The 26410-nt window shown below is 40.8% G+C and overlaps 3 protein-coding genes across 4 annotated transcripts in view; 2 read left to right on the top strand and 1 right to left on the bottom strand.

The window, feature by feature from the left end:
• rasal1 (RAS protein activator like 1) overlaps nucleotides 1-6365 on the bottom strand; it is a 72493-nt gene extending 66128 nt beyond the window's left edge. For both annotated transcript variants that reach the window (XM_080739432.1, XM_080739433.1), the window contains exons 1-4: nucleotides 6204-6365; nucleotides 5841-5897; nucleotides 3923-4036; nucleotides 2211-2272 (exon numbers count right to left, since the gene is read on the bottom strand). In XM_080739432.1, the coding sequence (XP_080595558.1) occupies nucleotides 2211-2272; nucleotides 3923-4036; nucleotides 5841-5897; nucleotides 6204-6268 (298 nt within the window). In that variant the 5' untranslated portion in view covers nucleotides 6269-6365. The remainder of the gene's footprint in view (nucleotides 1-2210; nucleotides 2273-3922; nucleotides 4037-5840; nucleotides 5898-6203) is intronic.
• Nucleotides 6366-9331: 2966 nt separating this feature from the next.
• dgcr6 (DiGeorge syndrome critical region gene 6) lies at nucleotides 9332-14006 on the top strand. The gene is made up of 5 exons (XM_080738269.1): nucleotides 9332-9696; nucleotides 9859-10019; nucleotides 10583-10683; nucleotides 12311-12451; nucleotides 13503-14006. The coding sequence occupies exons 1-5, from the start codon at nucleotides 9506-9508 to the stop codon at nucleotides 13581-13583; spliced, it is 675 nt and encodes a 224-aa protein (XP_080594395.1). The 5' UTR covers nucleotides 9332-9505; the 3' UTR covers nucleotides 13584-14006.
• A 4496-nt stretch (nucleotides 14007-18502) lies between these two features.
• slc7a4 (solute carrier family 7 member 4) lies at nucleotides 18503-25464 on the top strand (the record flags this gene model as incomplete). The annotated part of the gene is made up of 4 exons (XM_080738967.1): nucleotides 18503-19484; nucleotides 20868-21583; nucleotides 23388-23496; nucleotides 25247-25464. 4 exons carry the CDS (start codon nucleotides 18503-18505, stop codon nucleotides 25462-25464), a joined length of 2025 nt encoding a protein of 674 aa, XP_080595093.1.
• Nucleotides 25465-26410: the final 946 nt, after the last annotated feature.

The raw sequence follows: 26410 nt of genomic DNA, 5'->3' as shown, positions 1-26410 counted from the left end.
GTCACAGCTCTCTCGTCATGCTAGCCAGCACAAACCTAGCAACTCACTGCAAGAAATATGTACATGAATACCTGCAATTAAAATGTTTGTTTCTGTTTTATTACCATTATTCTTACATATCTTACGTTACATCCACGTAAGATATAACCGCTTGAAAATCCAAACATGCAGGAGTGGCCCGTTTTGAACAAAATGCTTCAAATCATGAACGCAGAGTCCAAATGCCATGGAACTTTGACGCACATTCCCACTAGGCCAAGGCAAGGTTTTGGCCTACAACTCTTGCACCGTAGGTCATACAATCTAAATTATTCTTCCCTTGGATCATTATGGAACTCCCCAAATAAGTCACACCAATTTAAAAATGGTTTTGGTACACTCTCATTATCTCTGTAGTCATGTCATGTGTTGAAGATATACAGTATGTGTCAGATTTTTCAGATTCTATTCCGATTGGCCTTCAAAGTTTGCTGGAGGGACCCGTTTTGCATTTGGTAGTTAAAAGAATTGTGTATGACAATATCGTGACTAGTTTTTTTCGAAGAGAAGCAAGGGCACTGTTTGAAAGCCAGGCTAAAAAGATGCCTGAGAGGGAGTAAGTGACTCCGTAGCAACATGTTGCAGTGAGTCACAGAAATCAGGGCCATGGGAATTGATGCCAGCATGCAGGCAAGCATCAGTATGCAACAAACACAATCTGCAACAGTAAGTATAGGCAAATAAGTAGGCTAACACACTATTATAACGTGTCACTAAATGGTTCTGCATAGTTCAACAGTTAAGTATGGCACTAACACACAGCATTAGGAATTTGATTCCCACTTGTGCAACCAGTGCTGAAAATATAGGCACTAATGATTGTGTAAGGTACTTTGGATTTAAGTGTCCACGAAATGGCATTGCAAGGGCACATGAAAACATACTGTTTTTCAATAACACACGTTAAGACAAGTAAAATAATTGCTGTAGTTTGACAATTTCCCTGCAAATGTGCTGCTGTAGTGGCCTACATTGTGACTAATTTATTCAATTTAAAACCTCAAGTTAAAGGACCAAATGTGAAGCAGTTTGAGGCCATTTAAAAGTGGTTCCCTGCTTATTCTACAGGGACCGTGTGCTTCTGCACAAAAGGACATCTGTACTGTGTGCCGTGAATAACCCCAGTTTATTCAGATAAGAAACAGAGAAACGATCAAGGTAGCGAATGTAACAATGTGTGTGCCATTTTCATTCCATTGCTGTTTGAATTAGCAAGGAACAGTTCAAGAGAAGAGAAGAGAAGAGAAGAGAAGAGAAGAGAAGAGAAGAGAAGAGAAGAGAAGAGAAGAGAAGAGAAGAGAAGAGTCTGTTATTGGAATTTGAAAGACTAAAGTCCATAGGTCATCATTCCATCAGTGTCTCTGGTAGGGCATTCACGAATAGTGATTTTTAGTATTCGCATTATTCGACCTCAAAGTATTCGAATACTGGCCAAACTGTCAAATATTAAGTAAGCAAGAGGTGAACATTGTGAAAATAGCCGATCTACATGCTCACAACGCCTCGCGTTGCGAGCCGTTGTGATCATGTAGATCAGCTATTTTCACAATATTTATCTGTGGAACCGAGTCACATTAAATGTAATACCTACAATTCCAAGTGCTTGTCAGGGTGGGGGTCCCCAGTTCAAATATGTTTATTTTTGGGCTCACGGCCTAAAAAGGTTTGAGAACCCCTGGTATATAGAGCATTAACAAAATTCATCCACCATGGGCATTGACAACTCATTCTTATGACTTCCTATCTAACCAAGTTTTATAAACTATATATTTTTTAGAGAGAGAGAGAGAGAGAGAGAGAGAGAGAGAGAGAGAGAGAGAGAGAGAGAGAGAGAGAGAGAGAGAGAGAGAGAGAGAGAGAAAAGCGAATATTCGACTTCTGGTAACAACGTCGAATAGTGACTTTGATATTCGAATATTCGAATAGTTGATGAATGCCCTAGTTTCTGGTTGATCAAATCAATCACAAACAGGTCAATCAAGCCATGGCATTAAACATCCGAGAACACGCAAACATTCCCAAGATGGCAGCCTAAAAAGGCATGTCCATGACCAGCAAGACCTTTCACATGGCCATAAAGAATCTATCTTTACGTAACCTCTAACCCCTCATCATACCCCCACCCCCATTACACACTGGTACCCACGCATGCAGTTTGGTTGTTTTCTTACCTTTAGCTTGAGACCCAATGGCTTCTTTGCTCAGAGATATCTTTCCCATAACATCATCATGTCTAGAGCAAAGATAAAGAGAAGATTTTCATTTTATGCACACCAGAAAGGTTTTCAACCGACCAGCAAAGGAATTGTGTTCCTATCTGATCTTTCAGAATCACTGAAAACAGTGATTGGTAATATTGTAATGATTGTATAGCAGGGGTTTTCAAAGTGGGTGACGTGGGGCACCCTGGGGTACCGTGACGGCAGTCCAGGGGTGCTACAAGACAGTTTGATAATATTTGGAATTTATTTGGACACTTACAAACATATTTATTATCATTTTAAACTTGAAGTACAAAGTTATTTTCAGTCAGTTCTAACCAAAATGGCTATTATCTCAATGTTTTCCACACAACATAATCGCTAAAACATGCCATAAATATATGATGCTGGGAGTGAAAATTATGAATATAATGTAGCCATCCAATGCCTTGGATGAAAAAAATATTTAAAGGGGTGCCCAGTGCCAAAAAAGTTTGGGAACCCCTGTTGTATAGGACTAATAACCTTACTCTACGTAAACAGAGTGCCAGTCAAACCTAATAGTATTCCTGCTGCAGTTTAGCAGGGTGAATTTATAGAGACTGGTATGACTGTTGTTGCTCAGGAGAAGAGGCCAAATAAATAGCCATTAATTACGAAGTTTGGATAACCGTCTGCCTGTTGAGGTTTGTTTATCCAAAGCATGGGAGGGTTTCCAAAACATTCAGACTGTACAGATTTAAGACCAATATTTCAGTTCACAATTCACGAGCACAAAACACTGATGACGAATGAGGCTGCCATCAATACTTCACAAGAAAAGAGGAATGGTTTAATACAAGGGTCTTCAACAGGGGGTCCGGGACCCCTAGGGGGTCCTCAGAGTTACTACAGGGGGTCCTCCAAATCTTTGTGTGATAAGAACTTAATTTTTTCTACACTAACCACTTGAACCCTAGTATCCCTATTCTGTGTGGAACATTAGCCAAGAATAGTCAATCTACAAGCTCACAACGCCTCGCAGTGCGAGGCGTTGTGAGCTTGTAGATCTGCTATTCTTGGCAAAGAGGTTTGGTGTAGTGAAAAGAAAAGCAGACTAAAGCCCTTTGCAGACTAAAGCCCTTTGCACACAGGCGCGTTTATCCGCACGGATAAAACGGACAATGATTCTCTACGACCTCATGCACACCGGATCCGAATTAGCCGTGCGACGAGTGGCGTTTTTTCCTCGATCGAACCCAGTTCGATTTGTGCATCTTGTCGCATGCGGTAAAAAACTCATCACTCCTTTTATGACTCCTTTTGGGATCCGCAGCGCCGATTCCGCACAGCATTGCACACCAAATCCAATGTGTTATTCATGCAGCAAACGAAAAGAAAAAACGCAACTGTCCTGTGTGCAAAGGGCTTAAGTATTGACGGTTCAAGTGGTTCAAACTTTTAAAAATACACATTAGTGATTAGTCCAACAACCTACACTGATGATATTGCTTTCAAACAAGTCTAAGCTGTCTCAGAAATCTATGAAAATGTTTAACCTCCAACACAATTTTATACGATACGTAGTGGGGGGTCCCTGCTTCATCTCTCTCTCAGGTCAAGGGGTCCTTGACCTGAAAAAGACCCCTGTTTTAATATGACATGGTTTTGAGACGGCGTAGGGGGGATTTTTTTTTTTTTACCCAATGGTGTCTTCATCCATGACATAAAAAGAGAGAGAATGGAATCCCATTGGGAGGTGTAGTGTGTACTCTTCCCCCCAGAATGGATCCAGGTTCTTCCACACTGTAGCAGTCCTGTAAAACAATGGTCCAACTTTATTTATCATGTTGCTTTGTGTTTGACTTGTGTTTGTGGAATACTAGTACTCTGTCTACAGTATGTAGATGAGTGGGTGTGGGTTCAGGTGTGTGTGTGTGTGTGTGTGTGTGTGTGTGTGTGTGTGTGTGTGTGTGTGTGTGTGTGTGTGTGTGTGTGTGTGTGTGTGTGTGTGTGTGTGTGTGTGTGTGTGTGTGTGCGCGCGCGCGCGTGTGTGTTTACAAATGGGTTGTAGATGTTTTGCAAGCCTGTGTGTGCTCTTTTAATCTTGAACATTCCAAGTTACAAATCCCTAACAATCATGGTTGATATGGTGATCTCAATGTTAAAATTCTGAGACAATATCAAAAATGCTAATGCTAGAAACAACAAACGAAATGTACTGAATACAGTAGGACACTGGACACACAATCACAGTATGCCTTCTTCAGTATCGACATGAATACATTTTCATTTCATAATTTAACCCTAGTTTATAAACATACAATGACATGATACTTCATGTTTCTTCTGCATCCCTCTACCATGATGAAGATCTTTGGATTTTCTGTACCACCATAGCCATTCAACAGGTTTTGGAGAAAATAGATATGACAATTTTGAAAGACCTTAATAATCACTTTCTGAAGTGCTGAGTTATGTAGCCTACAGTATATCGAGACTCGTGGTGGATGTCTATTCCAATGCATCAATGTGCATTTGTATCTGCCCATATTCAAATAAACCATACAGCCAACAAACTAACTAACTAACCAACTAACTAGCTATATTCCTTTAAGGTGACATTCATGGAACCCAATTACGGAACGATTTAAGCTGACAGAGAGTTCACTTCTTCAGGTGACAAAACTGTATTCAAACCAAACAGCTCTGAAATGACACCTACTCCTCCCCTAGAGGCCCTGCCCTCCAATATTCTCCGTCTGTACAATGGGAGCTCCCCGCAATAATTTATGCACCCTCTCCATGGTTACCTGCGGGTATCTTAAAGGCCAGTCCCATATCAGGTTCAGGTTCTCTTGGTTCGAGGGGCTCACTCTGTGAACACAACCCTGATCGCACATAGAGTCTACTCTCCTCGGATACAGGTTGAGTGGGCACCTAAACATTTTGGGCACCTCAATGTTACATTGGCTATTTTTCTAAAATGTTAATAAATAAATAAATGTATGCGAAAATAGTCAGAAAAGTATTAAAGTATATGATTTTAAGATACACGATTAAGATAGACTTCATTATCAGACATTGATTTACCCAAGTACATATGACCTAATGGCTTCCACAGGTTTTTGTAGTTAAAGATGTATAAATATTAGATTAGGCCTTATTATTTTTTTAATTTTATTTTTACATAAATGTAAATATAAAATAAAATACAAAATGTAAAATAAATATTTTTAAAAATGGTGCCCAGATCTCAGGTGCCCACTCGTTGCCCTCTCAAACGAAACCCAGCCTACCTTTTCAGGGCAATGGGTGCACAGCAACAGCTCACTGACTGCAGTCAACACTATACAATACTACACTAGACTAGATGTAGGCTATAGCCTACTATACTCACACCATACCTTTATGTTTGCTATAAGGTGGGCTGTAGACACATTTGAGAAAAGGATGACATTCTATTCTGCTGCAGGGGGATATGTAGGATCAGAAGCAAGCAAGTCATAATTGACATAAACACACATTCTATTTGCATATACAGTGTTTTCAGTAGCCTGTAGGCTAGGCCTGCAGGCTGCATTTATAATATCACTTCAAGCATCATGCAGTGCAACTCACCTGGCCACAACTTCATTGTCAACTTTTACAATGCAGTACGGATCACTGGTCCCAGAGCTTGTGTGAGGGGAAGATAAAAATACACATTAGGCTACTAATGTCACTAATGTGGCACATTTATTCAAATGTCGACTGGTTAGACAGAAGTTATTATGCTTGGATTTTTGCATAGCAAGTTTGAGCAGTCAGACCAGACTTAGAGAGTAGACTACAAGAGCAGGCGACAACAAACCGAAATTAAAATGCAGTCTAAACATTTAAATCTACTTGATAGCTATATAATGATAAATTGTATATCAGGCGACGGTGTAAATTATAAGAGATCTAAGAATCAGGTGGAGAAGCTCGCGGCAGTTCACTTACACGTCTTTGGCTGGGAGGTTCCTGCCCTCGACAATACGAAAATAAAGAGACGTGTTTTTGGCCATTTTAATCAAGGTAGCTATTATAATCCAATTCCTCTCGTCTGTCCATCCGCGGTCCTTTAAAACAGCGCTCCTCTCCTCCGCAATTGAGTGTTCTTCATCTCATGGCACCTCCAACGCGTGACGGCGCACAGCCCACCAGTCGTGCGCAAAAGGCGCCAGCAGGCAGAGGTCCACTGAGTCCAGTAGGTTACACTGTGTGGGTTAAGCTATAGAGTGGAGTCCTACAGCTTCATCGGTCTTAATGTAGTCCTGTTTTCCAAAGTGGCCAAATGCATGACAAAAGAACTGAGTGATTATTGATTATAGCCTATATATTCTCTAATCCACTTATTCCACACTGGTTCCCAAACACTGGGTCGGGACAGATGTGTGGGTCATAGCTGATAGTCCTACATTTTGTTTTGAATTATTATTATTTCAAAACATTTTCAAAAAATATTAACAAAAACAAAAACAAAAATGTTTTTATGATTGATTGAATGATTTTTCTAAATAATTTCACGAATAGAAAAATCGAAGAAAATCGAAGAAATTCCATAAATTAGAAGATATATGGAAGTAGAAGAGAAAATTAGAAGAGCCGATCAAAAGTCTAAACCATCAATTAGACAATGGCCTTTTCTCCCTTCAACTCCCCTATGCATTTGTCTATTCAACGCAAGGCGACCCTCTTCATTTGCATGCTATTGTTAACATAAGCCTACTTGTATTTCCTGTGTTATATTTATCATTAATATTTGCATCTGTCTCTTGATTGACAGTTTACGCCATCTGGCGAATATACTATAGTACTGCATGTGGCTTTGTTTTCACGGAAGGAAATGTGTTTTATTCATAGAGAGTAGGCCTATATATAAAGGTTTTATTTGTTGAAAAGCCAGAAATGTATTGATTAATTAATAAAGTAAAGAAAACATAATATATTTCTAAGACAAAAAGACGGTTGTTTGTGAAATAAAAAAACACGTTAGTATTAAATAAACATAATTTGCAGCGGCAGCCTGCAGGCATCTAAAGGGACACCATTGTAGGGTCCATAAAGACAGTCGTGTCAAGTAAACTCAAATAATGACCAAAAAGACGATTTGACTTCCGGTGTTGGTGACAAAAATAAAAGTATTTTTGTAACCAAATATATTACTTTAAAATAAAGGTAATGTGTAATCTATTCAAAATATAAAGTAACTTACCATACACCACGCGTATACTGATGGTAAATTCAGTGGGAGTAGGCTCTAAGCTGCACTGGCTGAATATGAATATAAAGAAATAAGGCAGGAGGAAGTATTAAGGTTGATTGTCCTGTGAACACTGCTGAATAATGACTAGCCTAACATCTCTATGTACTACACCATCAATTCCACTGTATGCTCATTGAACCACATCTATATAGCCTATAACTGCAGTCCTATTTCTGATGGGGTGTTTCCATTCAAATCTTTTGCTCTTTCAAATCACAACCTATTCCTAAATACATTTTTTTAACCTAGAGACTGTCTGTGGCTAAGAAAATTGTGTTCCTAATTTATTTACATATTTGACAGCATTTGTTGTCCAAATGAGAGGAACTGTTTTCTTCAAACACATCGTCACTCATTGAAAATGAAGTGCGAGGGAAGTCTGAGATACTGTATGTCAATACTCTGTAATCACTTTCACTCTGTGAGCTTCCTGACCTCTGGCTAGGGTGAGGTTAAAGGTATATCCAGTGATTGTATTTCATTCAAATAAAAATATAATTGGTACATTTTCCATTCATTCTCCTCACTAGAATGTGTGCTGACCATATAAAGACTTCCACCGTCCATGGCCCGTGTTACGAGCATAGCTAGATTCGGTTTTCAGAGGTGGCCAGCAAGTCCTCGACCAATCAGGGTAGAGTATGGTCTTAGTTATGTTGTGATGTTTAGTTATGATGGTCAAAATAAAAGTTTTGAGAACCACAGTCGCTCTGAATTAAGAACTTCTGCTAAATGCCTAGATTGTAAACCACTGAACTCATAAAATGCCACAGTCTCATACATATCCTGAAGCTGGAGAAGTAGGCCTACCGATATTCAGTGATTGGGTCTAATGATCAAAACGAGAACATTATAATGGTGTAAAAAATCTATTAAAAACTAAACATTTCCACGCTGTAAGGCCAGTAAGGGACAAGATGACCCCCGGCCACTTTCATTATCACTGAATACACCTTTAAGGGGAGACTGAGAGCCACATGGGACACATGGGGGAGTTGGCTTCTGATGGCTCCAGGTTGTAAAATGTAAGTTATTGACAAGAATCATTGTCACATGTGTCCATATAATGGAATTGAAACCCCTTTCTGTTACTCCTTTGAGTAATTGCATTGATTGCTTGTCTCCCATCTGTCAGTCATGCAGTCAAACAAACCACACACCAGTCAAGCGAACTATATATTCCTGGGGGAGGACCCACAACCCTTACCCCCTCACTTGCAGTAGGCTACAGATAATCACTTAGTAATTCATGGTTATTATTAAAGATAGGTCTTACATTTCTTCAGCTAAAATCAATGTAGCCTATGTAGGTTGTAGGCCATAGATGTAGGCCTACTACTTGTTTTAATGGATGAAATTGTACCATCATTTTTCAATGCTAATAAAGCAAGCCTGATAAAAGTATCACTCTCTCTCTCTCTCTCTCTCTCTCTCTCTCTCTCTCTCTCTCTCTCTCTCTCTCTCTCTCTCTCTCTCTCTGTGTGTGTGTGTGTGTGTGTGTGTGTGTGTGTGTGTGTGTGTGTGTGTGTGTGTGTGTGTCTCTCTCTCTCTCTCTCTCTCTGTGTGTGTGTGTGTGTGTGTGTGTGTGTGTGTGTGTGTGTGTGTGTGTGTGTGTGTGTGTGTGTGTGTGTGTGTGTGTGTGTGTGTGTGTTGTGTGTGTGTGTGTGTGTGTGTGTGTGTGTGTGTGTGTATGTACAGTACAGAGCATAGAGTATGGTACAGAGAGACAGAGCTTTTATTTTGAATTCCACTAACCGGAAGTCAATTGTCCACTTTCTTTCGACTTGACGCGCGTTATGGTTTACATTGGGCGAAGCGAAGCTGTTTGAAAATGAGTAGACCAGGAATAACATTGATTTCTTCAGTTCGAACTTGTTTTAAAGGCTTACATTTGGGATATGATCTATGATCACCATAATGTTAGTCAAGTACTGATCAATACAAGTGTATTTGTTGTCGAACGGGTTAAAAAGGCTTAACGTTGAGCTGTGTGTACATGCCGTCAAATGCACTAGCTGTAAACAAACACTATTCGTTACCTTTGGTTTGTGTTCTCATCGTAAATATGATGGAGGTGTATCATCCACATCCAGGAGTAACCGACGGACAAGGAGATTCTACCAAACAGCAGGAGAGACACTACTACTTGCTGTCTGAACTGCAAACCCTTGTCAAAGATCTGCCCAGGTCACAAGCCTTTTTGTATATTACTGCCCAGTGTCTCCTGGATAGTAACAATAATTATTATAATTAATAATGTTGGCAATAACTCGGAAAGTGTGAACTCTTGTCAGAATATGTTTTAAGATTGTGTAGATTTGAATGTATTTGTGCTTTGTGGTTTAATAGCTCCTTCCAGCAACGCCTCTCCTACAACACGCTCAGTGACCTGGCCTTGGCTCTCATAGATGGCACTGTGTATGAAATAGTCCAGGGACTTTTGGACATTCAACATCTTACAGAAAGAAATTTGTACAATCAGAGGCAAAAACTACATGGTGAACATCAAGGTTTGTTCACTTTTTTCACTTTAGAAATTAATAGATTTGTAAATTGAGCTGTGGCTGTAAATGTGAATGCCAGAAAAGTCGACCTCTTTCAAAGTCGACCCCAAACTCGTTTCCCAACGGGTCTGAGGCCTTAGCTAGATGCAGAATAGACAAAAATCAAATATTTGCTTCTGGGGGTCCCTGGAACAAAATATTTTGTGATGGGGGTCCGTAGCCAAATACATATCATTCTGGGGGTCCTTCACATGACAAAGTTTGAGAAACACTGATGGCCACATAAGTTTTTTTTCAGAACATTGTTATGATTTAGAAGACATTTGTAGAATGTGCCTATCAGTGGTTAAGGACCCCCAAAATGTATTTTTGGCCGTGGATCCCCATCTCAAAATAGTTTGTTCCACGGATGGAACCCTATTGCTAACCTTTTTGTTCCAGGGACCCCCAGAAGCACAGATTTGATTTTATTCAAATCACAGACCCGTTGGGAAAAGAGTCTGGGTCGACTTTGAAAGAGGTCGACTTATCTGGCTACCGTAAATGTCCTCATTTTGTTTTATGTTCAGCTCTCAAGCAAGAATTGTTACGTAAGCACAAAGAGGCTCTGCTAGTTTGCAAGTCCCACAACCTTGCAATTGTCAAATCAAGTCAACAAGCAGAGGTTGAGGTAAGACATTTTTTACTAATGAATGTGCTCATTTCATGGAATATAACTACTCTATTACTGTACTAGTAAGACGCCTCAGGCCAGGGCGACAAGCGAGGTTGTGCCATGTCTTGGCCATCTGGCCAGTGATGTATATTGGACTAGTTACCCATATATGGAGACCCTTGGTACCCATATATGGAGACCCTTGGTACCCATATATGGAGATCCATGTACTGTATGGAGATATGCTGTGAGAGCCCAAACATGCTTACTCAGTTATTCGTTTTGTGAAAGTCCTATGACATCTGACTGACATCATACATACAATCCCTTTTATGCCCATACAGGGAGATCCCTGTCTGTAGAACCAGCCACACAGATATGGGCTGTCTTGGCAATAGATTCTGTTAGTGTGGTATGTGGCCGGTGTTGGCCTATATGTTAGATATGGGCTTAATATTGATGACATCAGGGATCTCCATATATGGGCATAAAGGGGATTATTTACAAAGCGCCAAACCCATAGACCGTAAAAAAGCGCACACATCCGGACGGACGGAGACATGATGTGCCGTTTTACATACTAAACTGCGACCTTTGGGCGCAATAATGTGTGCTCTGCTTAGCTGTGCACAGATTCACTATAGCATCCAATATCATGAATACATCAGAAATCTGAATGCAAATCACTGGTTCATTATAACTTTCATGAAAAAGATAAAACAGCCAGCACTCAATACATTTTCACATCACCCAGACTGAGCAGCGAACGCATTTCAACCAAATAGGTCTCCCTCAGTGTTGTCAAGCATTGCACTTTGCAGTGCTTTTACTCACTTTTCCCAGCTGCCAAATGCTCCCAAGATTAGATCTGTGCTGTCATTCAAAGATTTGGAGGATCGCACCTTGACCTTAATGATGCTTTGCCTCAGCCGTTAGCGGCTAAAGGCTGAGGCAAAGCATAATAATGGATAATGGTGCTACTCACAGGACCAACTGTGAGTAGTATGCACCGTTGGTGCCACTCACAGGACCAACATCGGAGTCTGTTGTTTTGATTGATTGAAAACTTTATTCGAAGATTGCATAGGAAAATGTACAGTTTCATGACAGTAGTAAAGGAAACCTTCATGTATCTCATATAACATTGAATGACAGACAGATATACAACTGAGCATATATATCCTCTATTACAAAACTGAAGTCCAAGTTCCACAACAAAAAGGTCATAATGCCATTTCTGTCATGGCATTTGCCAATTTTTAGAGTCCAAAGCACAAGATGTGCTCAACTCACTTTTATGAAACATAGCATAATGGCTGCTGTAGCGCTTTAAGAAAAACGTTCCAGCACACTCAATAAACCTAATATAATATATTGCATTCTCATTTCGGGGATGTGTTTTGACTAATATGTCCAGTCCTTGAGCAGTCAAACTAAAACTGCTGAAGATGGCAGTCTTGGCGAACACATCCAATCTATGAAATGTGCTGCTGTTTTTATTATTTTATTATTATTCTTACTGGTCTTTTCTCAACACATTTTGTAACACCTTTTTCATGTTATTATTTAGCCACCTGTTCATTTATGTTTCATAGTAAAGTGCTATGTAAATGTTTGAAAAGGTTGTGTGTTGTCCTACCAGGCTCTAGAAAACCGTGTGAGAGAAGAGCAAAAAATGATGGATAAGAAGATTGTGGCTGAAATGGACCAAAAGGTGTTAGACCAGCAGAACACCCTGGAGAAAGCTGGGGTGCCATGTTTCTTCATTACCACCAATCCCCAGGTCAGCCATTTAAAAGGAAGTTATAACAAAAGGTATAAGAGAAAACGGCCTGGGCGACTGGCGTAGGGATCCGGGCAGCTAGGCTCCAATGTAGCATGACAGTGCAGCGCGGGTTTGAGGGCCAAAAGAAGAAGAAAACAAACCACACCACAAGCACACCTTCAATTTCCATTTTCCATTCCAACTTATTTAAAGGAGCTATAGTCAACTTTTTCTTGAAAAACAGATGCTAAAATAAAAATAATGTTTCGAAAATATTTTATAAAAAAATAAGCTTCATATATGTGTTTCAATTGACCACAAAAAGCGTAAAATAATGATAAAATTATCATTTTGGCCATTGTCGGGCCGACACTTTGTTTACATCCTAGTCTAACGCATATATGAAGCTTATTTTTTTATAAAATATTTTCTAAACATTATTTTTATTTTAGCATCCGTTTTTCAAGAAAAAGTTGACTATAGCTCCCTAAGCAAGCCTCCCATAACCAATTTCCCCTTCCTTGCCTCACTTCTCACCTCCCACCTCCTTGGTCCCTAATTCATCCATCATGATCCCACTTCTTTCTTACACACACACACACACACACACACACACACACACACACACACACACACACACACACACACACACACACACACACACACACACACACACATATGGATAGATGGGATAGTATGTACTATGTACATATAGCAGGGTTTCCTGCAGCGCTTTATTGACCAGGCGGGCCTTGGCTTGACTTACTTGACTGACTTGAAAATTATGCAAAATTCCTGTGTTTGTTTAAGCAACTTCTCCTATGTTGAAGGCAAAAATAAGAATGAACGCACACACCAGAGTCCTCCCCTACCCTAGCATCTGGCCAAGCCTTTTTCCTGCAGGAAACCCTATATAATGTGTGTGTGGGATATATGGTTTATTGAACTAATGGCTCCTAGGTGTCATAAACATGTATGGTTTGTTATACAGACAAAAGTCCAGCAGATGGCGATAGATGCCTTAAACTGTAATGATTCTGAGGTGTCATGTTTCTCTGTTTGATTTTAGGAGTTGACAATGCAAATGAATCTACTTGAGCTGATCCTCAAGCTTCAACAGAAGGAGACACAGTCAGGGAGCGTTTCCTGAGGGACATGGCAAGCAGCACGGGAGCAAAAGGAAACATACCGTAAAATGGACACAGCCACAGACAGTACACAAGCATTCCTAACTGACTAAGTGGCCAGGCTTGGGCTGCTTCTGCCCATCCCCTGGCCTGACCGAAAGAAAGTTGTTGAGAATGTTGAGCAAGACAACCTGATAATTTTTGTTTTTATTTTATTTTTAATTAGAAGGAAAGAAATATATATTAATTGATTCCTTGTATTTCTTCAGCAGAGGGTTGTTTTTTGTTTGTTCCCTACAGACGTTCCTTGCTAAGTCAACACAGTGGGTGAGCTAACTGTTCTGTGTAAATATTCTGTTACAATTCCCATCAATTGTATGGAATTCTTCGGCAGAGTTTATTTATGAAATGTTAAGCAAATTGCTCCATTTCTGATCAGCAGTATTAGCAGGATGTATTGCATCGCAATAAGAGGAAACATGATTTTCATAATAAATACAAAAACTTGCAAAAAAAGGTTCCCTCTTGGTGCTTGTTGTGGTCTGCCCATTGCCCAACCAGGTGAAAAGCACAATTAAAAGTTCTGATAGATGCCGGTTCTGTGACTGGTGCCGAATGAAAAGTATTGGATACAGCTAGGCCACAAGAGCAGGGACGTGCTGGCCATTGGGAAAAGCGGGACAACTCCCGAATGGCTGGTTCATTCCCGGCCGGTCCAGGCCGGCCATTAGGAAGAAAATTAAAAATAAAATGTCAGCCTTCGTTCCATTTTGGAGGCTGGGCGGCCAACAAAGTAAATCATCACTGTCGGGCAGAAACCTATCTCCAAGTTTCAAATTTGAAAATCTTTTCACAAAGCAAAGTCCTGCTTCATCATACAAGGCCGTTGCACAAAAGTAGTGAAAACAGCAGATCTACAAGCACACAACGCCTCGCACCGCGAGGCGTTGTGTGCTTGTAGATCGGCTGTTTTAAATCATTTTTTAAATGATAAATACAAAACAAACGGTTTTGGACATACAAGGTTTCCCCCCGACAACGACGAAATATAACTCATGTACAGTAATTGGCCCACTGGCTTGTCACTTGTAATGATCTGAAATGGCAAATCTTTGAGTAGCAGCAGTGCTGTAGAGAGAGATCTCTCTCTATAGCGCACAATGAGGGCCTCTCCAACCTTTTTTCCCAGGCTGAATCAGGGGCCCAGCACGTCCCTGCTGATAGATGCCGGTTCTGTGACTGTGCTGAATGAAAAGTATTGGATACAGCTAGGCCACAAGAGACATCATCTATCATCAAGGTTATTAAAGTTTTTATTTATTTAAATATATGATTATTAAAAGGCGTTCCCAATTCCATAGAACGGGTGTTGCCCAAGCGGCTGCATGAATCTTTTGAATGACTTTTTAGCTTTGTGACCCAAAAGAGAAATTAGACATTTGCCCTGGACCCAAAACATCAGATCTACATGCACACAACGTGTCGCTTGGTGCTGTGTTGTGAGCTTGTAGGTCGGCTTTTTTCACTACTTTCTCTACATTTGTTTTATAATTCATGGAATATTTATTTTAATTTTTATTTTATTTATTAATGAAATTACTTAAAATCATTGCTTTTTTTTATTATTCATGAAAATGTTGGCTTTTTTGGGAATGTTTTTTGAAAATGTTTTAAAATGGTAATTAAAAACAAAATGTAGGAAACAAAAATTAAGGGACCCATAAAAATCTGTCCGCGACCCACAAATGGGTCGCGACCCTGGGTTTGGGAACCAGTGATTGAAGAAAAAAGCAAAGGTTACTGTCTCTTTAAGAACCTGCTCGACTCCCATGTTGGCTGGGTCGTGTAGTCGCACCTTCTGCTGTATCAGACGATGTGGATGTTGTTAATGATCCTGGACCTGCAATACGAATGAGAGACATTCAACAATAACGGTAAAATATACTCTTATTTCCTTTTATTGTAATATATTTACGTTATTTGTTACTACTATAGGTTTGCTCTGGAGATTACTTGTTTTTTATTACATTTTTCACATTAAAGACCCCCAACTAGCTAAAGTGAAATCCATTCACAATTAAAATTACTTAGAATTGAAAAGCATAATTTTAAGCGTCTTGGGACGTAAACGCGACGAAGGAAAAGTATCCTATATACGGCCGTTTCCATTGTTTTATAGCCTATTATACATTATTCATAATACAGCAGCCGGCGCATCCTATCGCCGTCCTTTCTATTCCGTCCGTTTTATTATAGGACCTACTTCAACGAGAAGAATAAGGAGAATGTCTTTGATACGTAGGTCTATATCGGTCAGTTTTAGTTTTGCGGCGATGGTTTTATTTCAAGATGGGAATAAAGCATTACGTAATTATCACAAGCCATCATGTAGACGCCATATGCCCACCAAGCGCTGCATCCCAAAGACCAGGATGATCTGATCTACCGAGCACTGTTGTCCTACTGTTGTAGGCTACCTGATAACCAGGCCCGGAGGGGAGGCTATACTTCTTACTTCTGACCAGTGGTGGGAAAAGTACTCACATTTTTTTAAATGTAAGTTTAAGTATCAATACTGCAGAAGAAATACTCTGTAAGTATAGGATTCTGGATTTAAAAATGTACCTGAGTAAAAAGTACAAAAGTATTGGTATCAAAATGTGGACCTACTTTAACTAGTCTACTCATTATGTAGAATGTCCCATTTCACACGTTTTCAAATGTATAAAAAGTAGATCAGCTATTTTCGAAAAGAGAAGAAATGTTTTGTATAGGGTTGAAGTGGACAATGTATGTTTTTTGATACCAAATCTACAAAGTAACTAGTAGGTCTAACTAAAGTTTTCAAATATATGTAGGACCTATAGTGGAGTAAAATACAATATTTGGATCCGAGATATAGAGGAGTAGAAGTAAAAGTATTGGAAATTGAAATACTCAAGTAAAGTAGGCCTACAAAATCCTCAAAATTGTACGGCTACAGTATTTGAGTAGATGTACTTCGTTACTTTACTCCACTGCCTGGAGGCCGGGGAAGCTACTCCTTAGGTTACTTCTGACAGAGCAGCCACATGACAGCCTTTCAACAAGGCTCTTTTTGTATATTTGCCCATCTTTTCCATAAATTAGATGACGTGTCCTGAGTTTATTTGATTATAGAGCCTATGGACTAGAGCTTACCCCGAGTCTTGTCTTCTACAAGAAGAGAACATTCTAAAGCCCCACAAAATCTATCGAGGCTATAATGAACAGAAGGGATTTCTACATAATGGGCTATTGTAAAACGAGCTGTAATAAAAAAATACAACCAAGCTGTTATGTAAATAGTGGTTTTATTCTCTGATAAGTGGCATTATTGAAGTAGTAAAATAGTTAAGGCTCATATAGCTGCTTCACGTTGTAGTGTATACTATAGGCCAGGCGTGCCCAAAAAGTAGATCGTGAGTAAGACCATATGACATGCCCCTAAAATATATTAAAATATAAAGACAAATATTTATAAACAAAGATCACAAAACCCCTCTTTTTGGTCATTAGATTTGAGGTGACTTGATTGATTGACATCAAGAAGGGCCTGTCAGCTCCCTTCATGGTTTCTAAAGGCAAACCTCCCTGATGCAAAGCTTTGTTTTCAAGAGTCAGTAGCATTACAAAGAACCTGAAAACACAAGACTAACCTAAGACTTTCCCCCCACTATTTCCCATTTCTTTGTCTTTGTAACGCCAGTGCCACTATTCCAAAGCCCCCTCAGGTGCATTGTTTTTGAGGTGGGTAGATCATGTTGAGATGGTAATTTTAGGCTCTCAAAAAAGTGTGGGCACTCCTGCTATAGGCTATAAGCCTTTATGAACAATTTAATGGAAGGACTACATGTTAAAAGTAAAGGTATGGAATGGAGTACCTTTTTTCTTTTATTTTTTGGGGGAGGGGGGGATAATTGTCATATCAAGTAGCCTAGTCTGATGTCCCATTGGCCACAGGATAGGTTGGATAAAATGATAAAAGAGACTGACATGTAAACCGAAGATTGCACACTTGTTATGTGTACAGAGCCATTTGTCCTATATTAAAGTGTTATGTTTAAAATGCAGGACGGTCAGGACCCCTCCCCACTAACTGTTGCTCCGGAAAAGCAAGTCAACAAAATGTCTCAAATCTAAAGGCGTATACTGGATTTGAACGAGCTTTTGATTTCACATGTTTTTGATTTGATTATTTTATTTCACATGGTTTGATTTGATCAAACCTATTACCAAAGCACATAAACTTGAAATTGCTTTCCACTAGTGATATATGGCAGTCTATCTATTTGTCTATCTCATGGTGGGCAACTTTGATGATGGCGAGGGCCACTATATTTCCATCTTCACTCCAGAGGGCCACATTGCATATTGCTACGTCCTACTTTGTCATTCTAGTATCTCATACAAAAGAAGCAAGAATAGCAGATCTACAAGCTCAAAACGCATCGCGCTGCGATGCGTTTTGAGCTTGTAAATCGGCTATTTTTGCTTCTTTTGAATTGGAATCCTGAATTATTTTTTGTTATTTTTTGAATTGGAATCCTGAAATGTAACATTTTGAATTAAATTCAAACACATTTAGTTATATACTCATGTTAACTTTATGAACTTAAATACAAATAAATACATTGGACATAAAAAAAACACATTTTAATACTAGTCATTAAGCTACTAATATAAACGGACAGAATTAAAGCAGGTCATGTTTGGAATTGTAACAGCTGAAATCAATGATATATCGGTATTCCAGTATTAACCTGCGGGCCGCATTAAGTGAAGCCGCCAGTTGCCCATGTATGGTCTGTCTTATGTGTGCTCTGTTTTGCAGGTCAACCAAAAAAAAAGGGAATGATGGACCCAGTTTGAACACTGTGACACCATCCTGCCCAGCTGCTCTACAGCGTGTCACTCTGTAGCCATGGCGACCTGTGCAACCGGCTGCGCCCCGGCGGTGCGCCTCTGCCAGCGGCTGAACAGACTCAAGACTCTGGACGACGACGTGATGGCCACGTCTCTGAAGCGCTGCCTCGGAACTTTGGACCTGACGATGCTGGGCGTCGGCGGCATGGTGGGCTCTGGGCTTTATGTCCTCACGGGCACCGTGGCAAAAGACCTGACGGGACCCGCCGTCCTCATATCCTTCTTGTTCGCGGGCATCGCTTCCTTATTGGCCGCCTTCTGTTACGCCGAGTTTGGAGCACGCATTCCCAAAGTAGGGTCCGCCTACATGTTTACCTATGTGTCCGTAGGGGAGATCTGGGCCTTCCTCATTGGCTGGAACGTGATTCTGGAGAACATGATCGGCGGGGCCGCCGTGGCACGCGCGTGGAGTGGTTATTTGGATTCCATTTTTAATCACGCCATCCAGAACTACACCGAGACGCACATTTTCCGATGGAACGTGCCCTTCCTGGCCCATTATCCAGACCTGCTGGCAGCAGGGATTCTAATAGTAGCCAGCTGTTTCATATCGTTTGGAGTTCAAGTGTCGTCTTACCTTAACCACATCTTCTCCACCATCAGTATGGTGGTCATATGCTTCATCTTGGTCTTTGGCTTCATACTGGCCGAGCCTGCCAACTGGAGCGCGAAGGAAGGAGGCTTTGCCCCCTTTGGGTTTTCGGGTATAATGGCAGGCACGGCGACCTGCTTCTATGCATTCGTGGGCTTTGATGTTATCGCGTCCTCGAGCGAGGAGGCCAAGAACCCCCAGAAGGCCATTCCCATAGCCACCGCGATCTCCCTGGGCATGGCGACGGCGGCCTACATCCTGGTTTCCGCCGTGCTCACGCTCATGGTGCCCTGGCACACGCTGGACCCCAACTCGGCTCTCTCAGATGCGTTCTTTCGTCGGGGATACAGTTGGGCTGGAATTATTGTGGCAGTCGGTTCCATTTGTGGTGAGTGGCCCTATCCGTTGACATTATCGCAATTATTTTGTCATAATCGTCATAATCGTGAATGTCGAAAAGTGGAAATAACAGATCTACAAGCTCACAACGCGCCGCATCGTGGCGCGTTGTGAGCTTGTAGATCGGCTATTTCCACTATCAAAGTTATTTTTGAAGTTGTAAGTTGTCAAATATGTCAGTAATTTCTTTGTATATTTAGGTTATGTGTCATTTCTACCATGTACAACTTCAAAGCCTAAAAGCCAAACAAATGTAATTGTCAACGACAAAAATACAATTAAATCGTTAATCGCCAATTATTTGAGTGACAATTAATCGTCATGTAAAATGTCATATCGTGACAGCCCTAGTAAGCGATAGATCAAAAGCAAACTATTTGCCGAATGCACCAGCAGCATGGAAATGTATGCATATTTTCACTGTAACTGTACAAACAGAGTAACAGACCTCACAATGCAACAGTGTAGAGCTACTTTACACATAGATCATACACATTCTGCAAGGTTATAATATATTAGTAATAATCATCATCATCTGTCTTTTTATTGCTTCAGTTTTGTCCTGAGGAGCCTTTTTACCCTTTAAAGCAAGGGTCTTCAACAGGGGGTCCGGGACCCCTAGGGGGTCCTCCAAATCTTTGTATGATAGATTTTCTTTTTCTCTTTATTAACCACTTGAACCCTAGCGTCCATATTCTGAGAACTTTAGCCAAAAATAGCCGATCTACAAGCTCGATCTGCTATTTTTGGCAAAGAGCTTTGGAGGGGGAAAAGAGCAGACTAAGTACAGTGAAAGGTCAAGTTTATTACAGTAAGTATTGAAGGTTCAATTGGTTAAATATCTGAAAACCCACATTAACATGAATCCAAAATATACTGATGATCATGCTGTCAAACAATGAAACTATATGGAATCTATGACAAGGTTGTGGGGGTCCCTGCTTCATCTCTCTCTCAACTAAGGGGTCCTTGGCCTGAAAACGTTGAAGACCCCTGCTTTAAAATATTATAGTGTACTAATCATGCTATGACACTATATTATAGTGAACATATCGTCGTTGTCGGGTGGAAACCTCGTATCTCCAAGTTTCAAATGTGTAAGTCTTTTCACAAAGTAAAGCCCTGCTTCATCATACAAGGCCGTCGCACAAAAGTAGTGAAAACAGCAGATCTACAAGCACACAACGCCTCGCGGTGCGAGGCGCTGTGTAGATTCTGTTTTCACTAGTTTAAATCCTTTTTAAAATGATAAATGAAGAAGGAACGTTTTGGACATACAAGGTTTTCATCCGACAACGACGATACGTTTGACAATGCATGTATGTTCATCATTTGCATGTGCTAATGTTAACTTTGTGTTCCCCATCTCCAGCCATGAACACAGTGCTGCTCTGTAATCTCTTCTCCCTCCCTCGGATCGTTTATGCTATGGCAGAGGACGGACTGTTCTTCTCCGTGTTTGCCAGAGTCAACCCTGTCACCAAAGTACCCGTCAATGCTATTCTCGTGTTTGGAGTGCTCATGGCGACCATGGCTCTGGTCTTTGACCTGGAAGCCCTGGTCCAGTTCCTGTCCATTGGCACTCTCCTGGCCTACACCTTTGTGGCGGCCAGCGTTATCGTGCTTCGCTTCCAGCCGGAGAAAGAGAAAGCCAGCTCCAAGGGGACCTCCTCCACGTCTCCCAACCCCAACCTGGAGCCATCTCCAGCTGCGTCAGAGGCTCAGAACATAACCGAGGACAGTGGGGAGCTGAAGGAATACGAGTCTTTCTCGGATAAGCTCCAGTTGGTGGAAAGGCAGAAGAAAACGGTAGAGCGGCGCGGGGTGGGGCAGTTGAAGGCCCGCTGGGAACCGTACCTGGGCAGGGTTTTCGGGGACTTTGAGCCAGGGGAGGTGGTGGCCTTCTGTGTTCTAGCGCTGATGGTGAGCTCGGTTTCCCTCTGCTCTGTTCTGGCGTTTGGAACCAACCAGCTACACCTGCCAGTATGGAGCTTCACGCTCTTACTGGTGGTGTTCAGCTCAGCTTTTGTCCTCAGCGTCATGCTCATATGGGTTCACGAACCTCAAACCAATAATAAAACCTTCCAGGTGAGTTCATCAGTCATCTTACAAATACAGCTGTGCCGAGTGCTAATTACATGTGGAGAGGTTGATTGCCTCCTGCATATGGAGAGCACCTTAAGATTAGACTAGTTTGACTGATTGGAAAATTGAATGAGTAATGCTCTCACATCTTTCAACAAGTATCATTGAATTTCACTTGAAAAAGCCACATAACACCAAATGATCCAGTAGAGCTGCTAAGGACCAACCGTAAACGGTATGACATTGCTAAGACCCATCCTAGATAAATAAGTGTTAATAAGCCTGCATGTTTTCTAGCTTTTTCGTTATCTCTACTGAAGGTTGCAGACGCCTCTCTTCTAGATGTGATAGGAGCATACAGTAGTAGTATGTAGCATGGGCTGTTAGCATGATGTCAGTTGGCAGTTGGTGGGACCCACTCATGTACACACTCATGTAACAGCATGAGCATATAATAAAGTTATGGCTCTGAGTGGACACAAAAAAATAGAACCATGTTATTACTTAGCAATAAGGCTGAGTCACACAAGACACCTTTTGAAATGTATTTAGCATTTCTATTTATAGAGAGATAGGAAAGGCGGGAGAGAGGGATGACATGCAGCAAAGAGCCTCAGGTCGGATTTGAAGCTGGGCCAGCTGTGGGAAGGAGTTTAGCCTTATGTGTATGTGTTATGTGCTCACTAGTCACTAAACTTCGATTCTCTCACTTTAATCACACTCACACTTTAATGTGTTGTCTGATTGGGGTAAAGATAAAAGCTGTGGCTGAGTCACATCAGAGAGCCAGACATCTCTGTTTGCCCAGACTGGACCAATATTATCTCCTGTAAATACAACAGCCAGTGAAAAGGAAGTTCCTTCTGCTTAATAGCCATATGCCATATTCAAGGTTCAAGGTTGTACTTTATTGTTACGTCTTTTGTACAGGTACATAAGAGTAAAACGTATTTTTGTTTGGCTTCCTTCAGACAATGCAGTGGGATATATAATAACAGCAAACAATATAATAAGAGCAAACAGCAAAACAAAACTAAGTTTGGTATATTGAATACATCAACAGAATTTCTTTCCAGTAGTTGATCCTGTACTTTTTGTAAACAACTTCACAGTATGTTGAAACAACAGTATGTTTCAACTTCACAACATGTATGTACAGTAGGTGTGATTCAGCCTCACAGTATCTATTTATGTACAGTAGGTGCAGCTCAAGCATTCAGTTGAGAGCAGTGTTGTTTTTGACAGCAAATCTTGATTTAGTTTTAGTCATAGTCTTTTGAATAAAATGTCATTTAGTTTTAGTCATAATTTAGTCACCTGAAAAGTTTTAGTTTTAGTCTAATTTTAGTTGACTAAATATCATATGATTTTAGGCGACTAAATCTACAATTGATTTAGTCAACTAAAATGTATTTTGGCAGGCCTTGATGGCATCGTAATGACTGATTTTACACTTGGTTGCTTGCTGAAAATAGCAGATCTAAAAGTTGTAGATCAGCTATTTTCAGCAAGCAACACCTGAGAGCAACCAAACATAAAATTACTTTCTCCTCCTCTAGTCCCTCCCTAACGTTTTAGTCTAGTTTTTATTTTGTTGACGAAATTGTCAATATATTTAGTCTTAGTTTTAGTCATCACAGCTTAGTTTTTATTTAGTCTTTATTTAGTTTTCATCAGTGAAAAAAACGCAGTCGACACACATTTTTCGTCATAGTTTTAGTCGACGAAATCAACACTGGTTGAGAGCATTTTTTATCATTGATAAAAAAATTAGATTGAAATATGGTTTGGTTTCTGCATCTTCTAGGTGCCGCTGGTCCCACTGATTCCTGCTTTGAGTATTCTCATGAATGTGTTCCTCATGCTGAAGCTGAGCTACCTCACCTGGATTCGTTTTACCGTATGGATCGCCGTAGGTAAGGGGCTCCAACTCGCTCTGATACAGATTGTGTAGCACCAAAGACCATCATACTTATTTTCTAAAGAGTTTGAGCTTGTAATTATTGGGGATGGGTACAAATCAAGTTAACTTAACCAAACTATTGAAGCGAGATAAAAGAGATCTATGACTTCAGTATACAGCTTAACTGTTCTGCCGCCGTTGACGGTGAGGACTGTCATTGAAAGGGTTAATACCATGGCGCCGTTGACGGTGAGGACTGTGAATCTTACTGTATATACAGTAAAGATATGATTACTTACTGTACGTCGCTCCGGTCCCGCCCGCATCGGTAATGTCGGCGATTTGTTTACAACGCACGTTGGGCGTGCACGCGAAGTGAAGCTCCTCAATGTTAAGTCAATGGAGAGGCCCATAAAGAAACTTCATTTAAACAAAATAGCCATTTTGAGACATTTTGCAGCAGATCTAAATGTAAACAAGGCACAAGGCAGGGCGCAGCCATCTTTCCTCTTCTTGTCCCACACTGTCATGTGACTAGATGACGTAATCGTTGCCGTCAAGTGATAATCCAAAAAAACAAAAACAACCCCCTTCCGGCCCTTCAAAATAATAGCGGCGGCCGACGGAGGAAACGACGTGGCGCCGAGGCACCAAGCAACCTTCAGATTAAGAGGCAGTAGATGTGTTAAACAAGCAGTACAAATATACAGTACATCTGATTAAAAAAAGAAAAGAAAAAGAAATCCCTATAGTAGGTAGGTGACATACTTTGTAGCTTTGCAAAAGTTTATCCGAGTCTGGAAATAAAGTATAATAGTTGTTCAAATATTCTATAAATTATGTATTTACAACATCATGTTAAACTCGTTTTTCTTAAGCTAAATAGAATATATACACACACACACACACACACACACACACACACACACACACACACACACACACACACACACACACAATGGGAAAAGTATTATGTCAATGTCCTGTCAGTAAAGCGGGTCCATGGGAAAATGTGATTACAAGTAGTTGTATGAGCTTAGCGTTGTCTGTACCAGTAAACCATTTAAACACATCTGTCTGCCTACTGCCAGTTAACAAGCTGCACTCGTAGGTATTATAGCTGACGGGGCTTTGAAACCTTTTCCCTTGAGAAACAACCACATAGCTTGGGTTAAGACCTCTGCTAGGATTTATTTGAGGTAGAGTCCCACAGCCGTCAACAGGATTACAATTCGGAAACGTGGAAGTAGTTTCTTTCCATTTAGATTGGCCATTGCAACAGATACCAGACTTATACGTGTCTAGGGCTGTCACGATTATGACATTTTACATGACGATTAATTTTCTCTCAAATAATTGCGATTAACAATTGAATTGTGTCTTTGTCATTGAGAATTACATTTCTGTTTGGCTTTTAGGCTTTGAAGTTGCACATGGTAGATATGACACATAACCTAAATAATATACAAAGAAATTACTGACATATTTGACAACTTTATACTTAAAAAAGAACATTGATAGTGGAAATAGCCGATCTACAAGCTCACAACGTGTCGCGATGCGACGCGTTGTGAGCTTGTAGATCTGCTATTTCCACTATGTTTTTACTTAAAAAAAACATATGAACATTTTTCAACATGGACACGATTATGACGATTATGAAAAATAATCGCGATTATGTCAAATAATCGCGATTGACGATTATGTAATAATTGTGACAGCCCTATACGACGTGTCCTGACTTGTTTTAATCTTTTCTCTAGGCTTGTGCGTGTATTTTGGTTATGGGATCTGGAACAGTAAGGAGGGCCTGCGGGAGCTCGCGCCCAAGGACCTGGCAGCCAGGTATGTGGTGCTGCCAAGTGGCAGTCTGGTAGAGACGGTGCAATCTGTCCAGCCAGATGGACAGGTGGACAACTCCGCCCACCACATCAGCCCCTCTACTGCCCCAACAGCCGAGGAGCAGGTGGGAAAGAGATGATGTCATCGTTGTTACAGTGGGCCAATGTTGTGTTGTCTGCTCCTGCGCTATTACGGCTGTCTTCTTCATCTCATTCCTTTGACCTGACAAGGCCTGTACTGCCACAAATCTCTTGCTCTGCAAATGTAAGCACACCACAGGCCAGGATGCTCCCTGTCTGTCACGTTGTGAAGCATACTTGTGTATCTTGTGATATTGGAACATAGAGAGCTTTATTACCGTCCCATATCTCCTGTCGTCAAATTTGTGGTAGACTATACAGCAGGGTTCCCCAATAGGCGGCCCGCGGGCCATTTGCGGCCCGCGGGGGGCTACTGTCTGGCCCCCACCAACCCCAGTAATAATGGTGGTATGAGAGCAGCAACAACACTAGTATATCGTCGTTGTCGGGTGGAAACCTTGTATCTCCAAATTTGTACGTTCTTTCACAAAGTAAAGCCCTGCTTCATCATACAAGGCTGTCGCACAAAAGTAGTGAAAACAGCACATCTACAAGCACACAACGCGAGGCGTTGTGTGCTTGTAGATCGGCTGTTTTCGCTAGTTTAAATCATTTTTAAAATGATAAATGCAAAACAAACGGTTTTGGACATATTTTTCACCCGACAACGACGATATCTGAACTGTCGCTGGAGTAGCGGGAACGCCAACATCGCCCCCTGCAATGTTGTGGCCCTCGGCTTGGTACCCTAGACATAATTCGGCCCTTGGGGAAAACTAATTGTGGAACCCTGCTATACAGTATCCTGTCAAGCCAGCACTATTCTTACTCTCCTGCCAGTGATGTAACCAATTCTAGTGCATCTCCTGCAGGTTCTATAAACCCAAGTGTGTTTGCAAGGCACATGGTGCTTTAAAATGTACCTTTAATCAATTCTATCCTGATTCTTACATTTTAACCAGGAGATGGTGGCTGGGACAGAGTTTTACTGTTCTATATCTTTTT

The sequence above is a fragment of the Nannobrachium achirus genome, assembly GCF_963921795.1.
Source record: "Nannobrachium achirus genome assembly, chromosome: 12".
In the NCBI taxonomy this organism is placed as follows: Eukaryota; Metazoa; Chordata; class Actinopteri; order Myctophiformes; family Myctophidae; genus Nannobrachium; species Nannobrachium achirus.
The sequence above is the reverse complement of the archived record's forward strand: the minus strand, read 5'-3'. Positions and strand labels throughout refer to the sequence as shown.

What these genes read in the sequence shown, in the direction of transcription:
- dgcr6 (XM_080738269.1), top strand. Translation starts at nt 9,506, where the DNA reads ATGCCGTCAAATGCACTAGCTGTAAACAAACACTATTCGTTACCTTTG. An exon ending in ACTACATGGTGAACATCAAG is followed by an intron (nt 10,020 to 10,582) that starts GTTTGTTCACTT and finishes TTTTATGTTCAG; the next exon opens with CTCTCAAGCAAGAATTGTTA. An exon ending in GTCAACAAGCAGAGGTTGAG is followed by an intron (nt 10,684 to 12,310) that starts GTAAGACATTTT and finishes TTGTCCTACCAG; the next exon opens with GCTCTAGAAAACCGTGTGAG.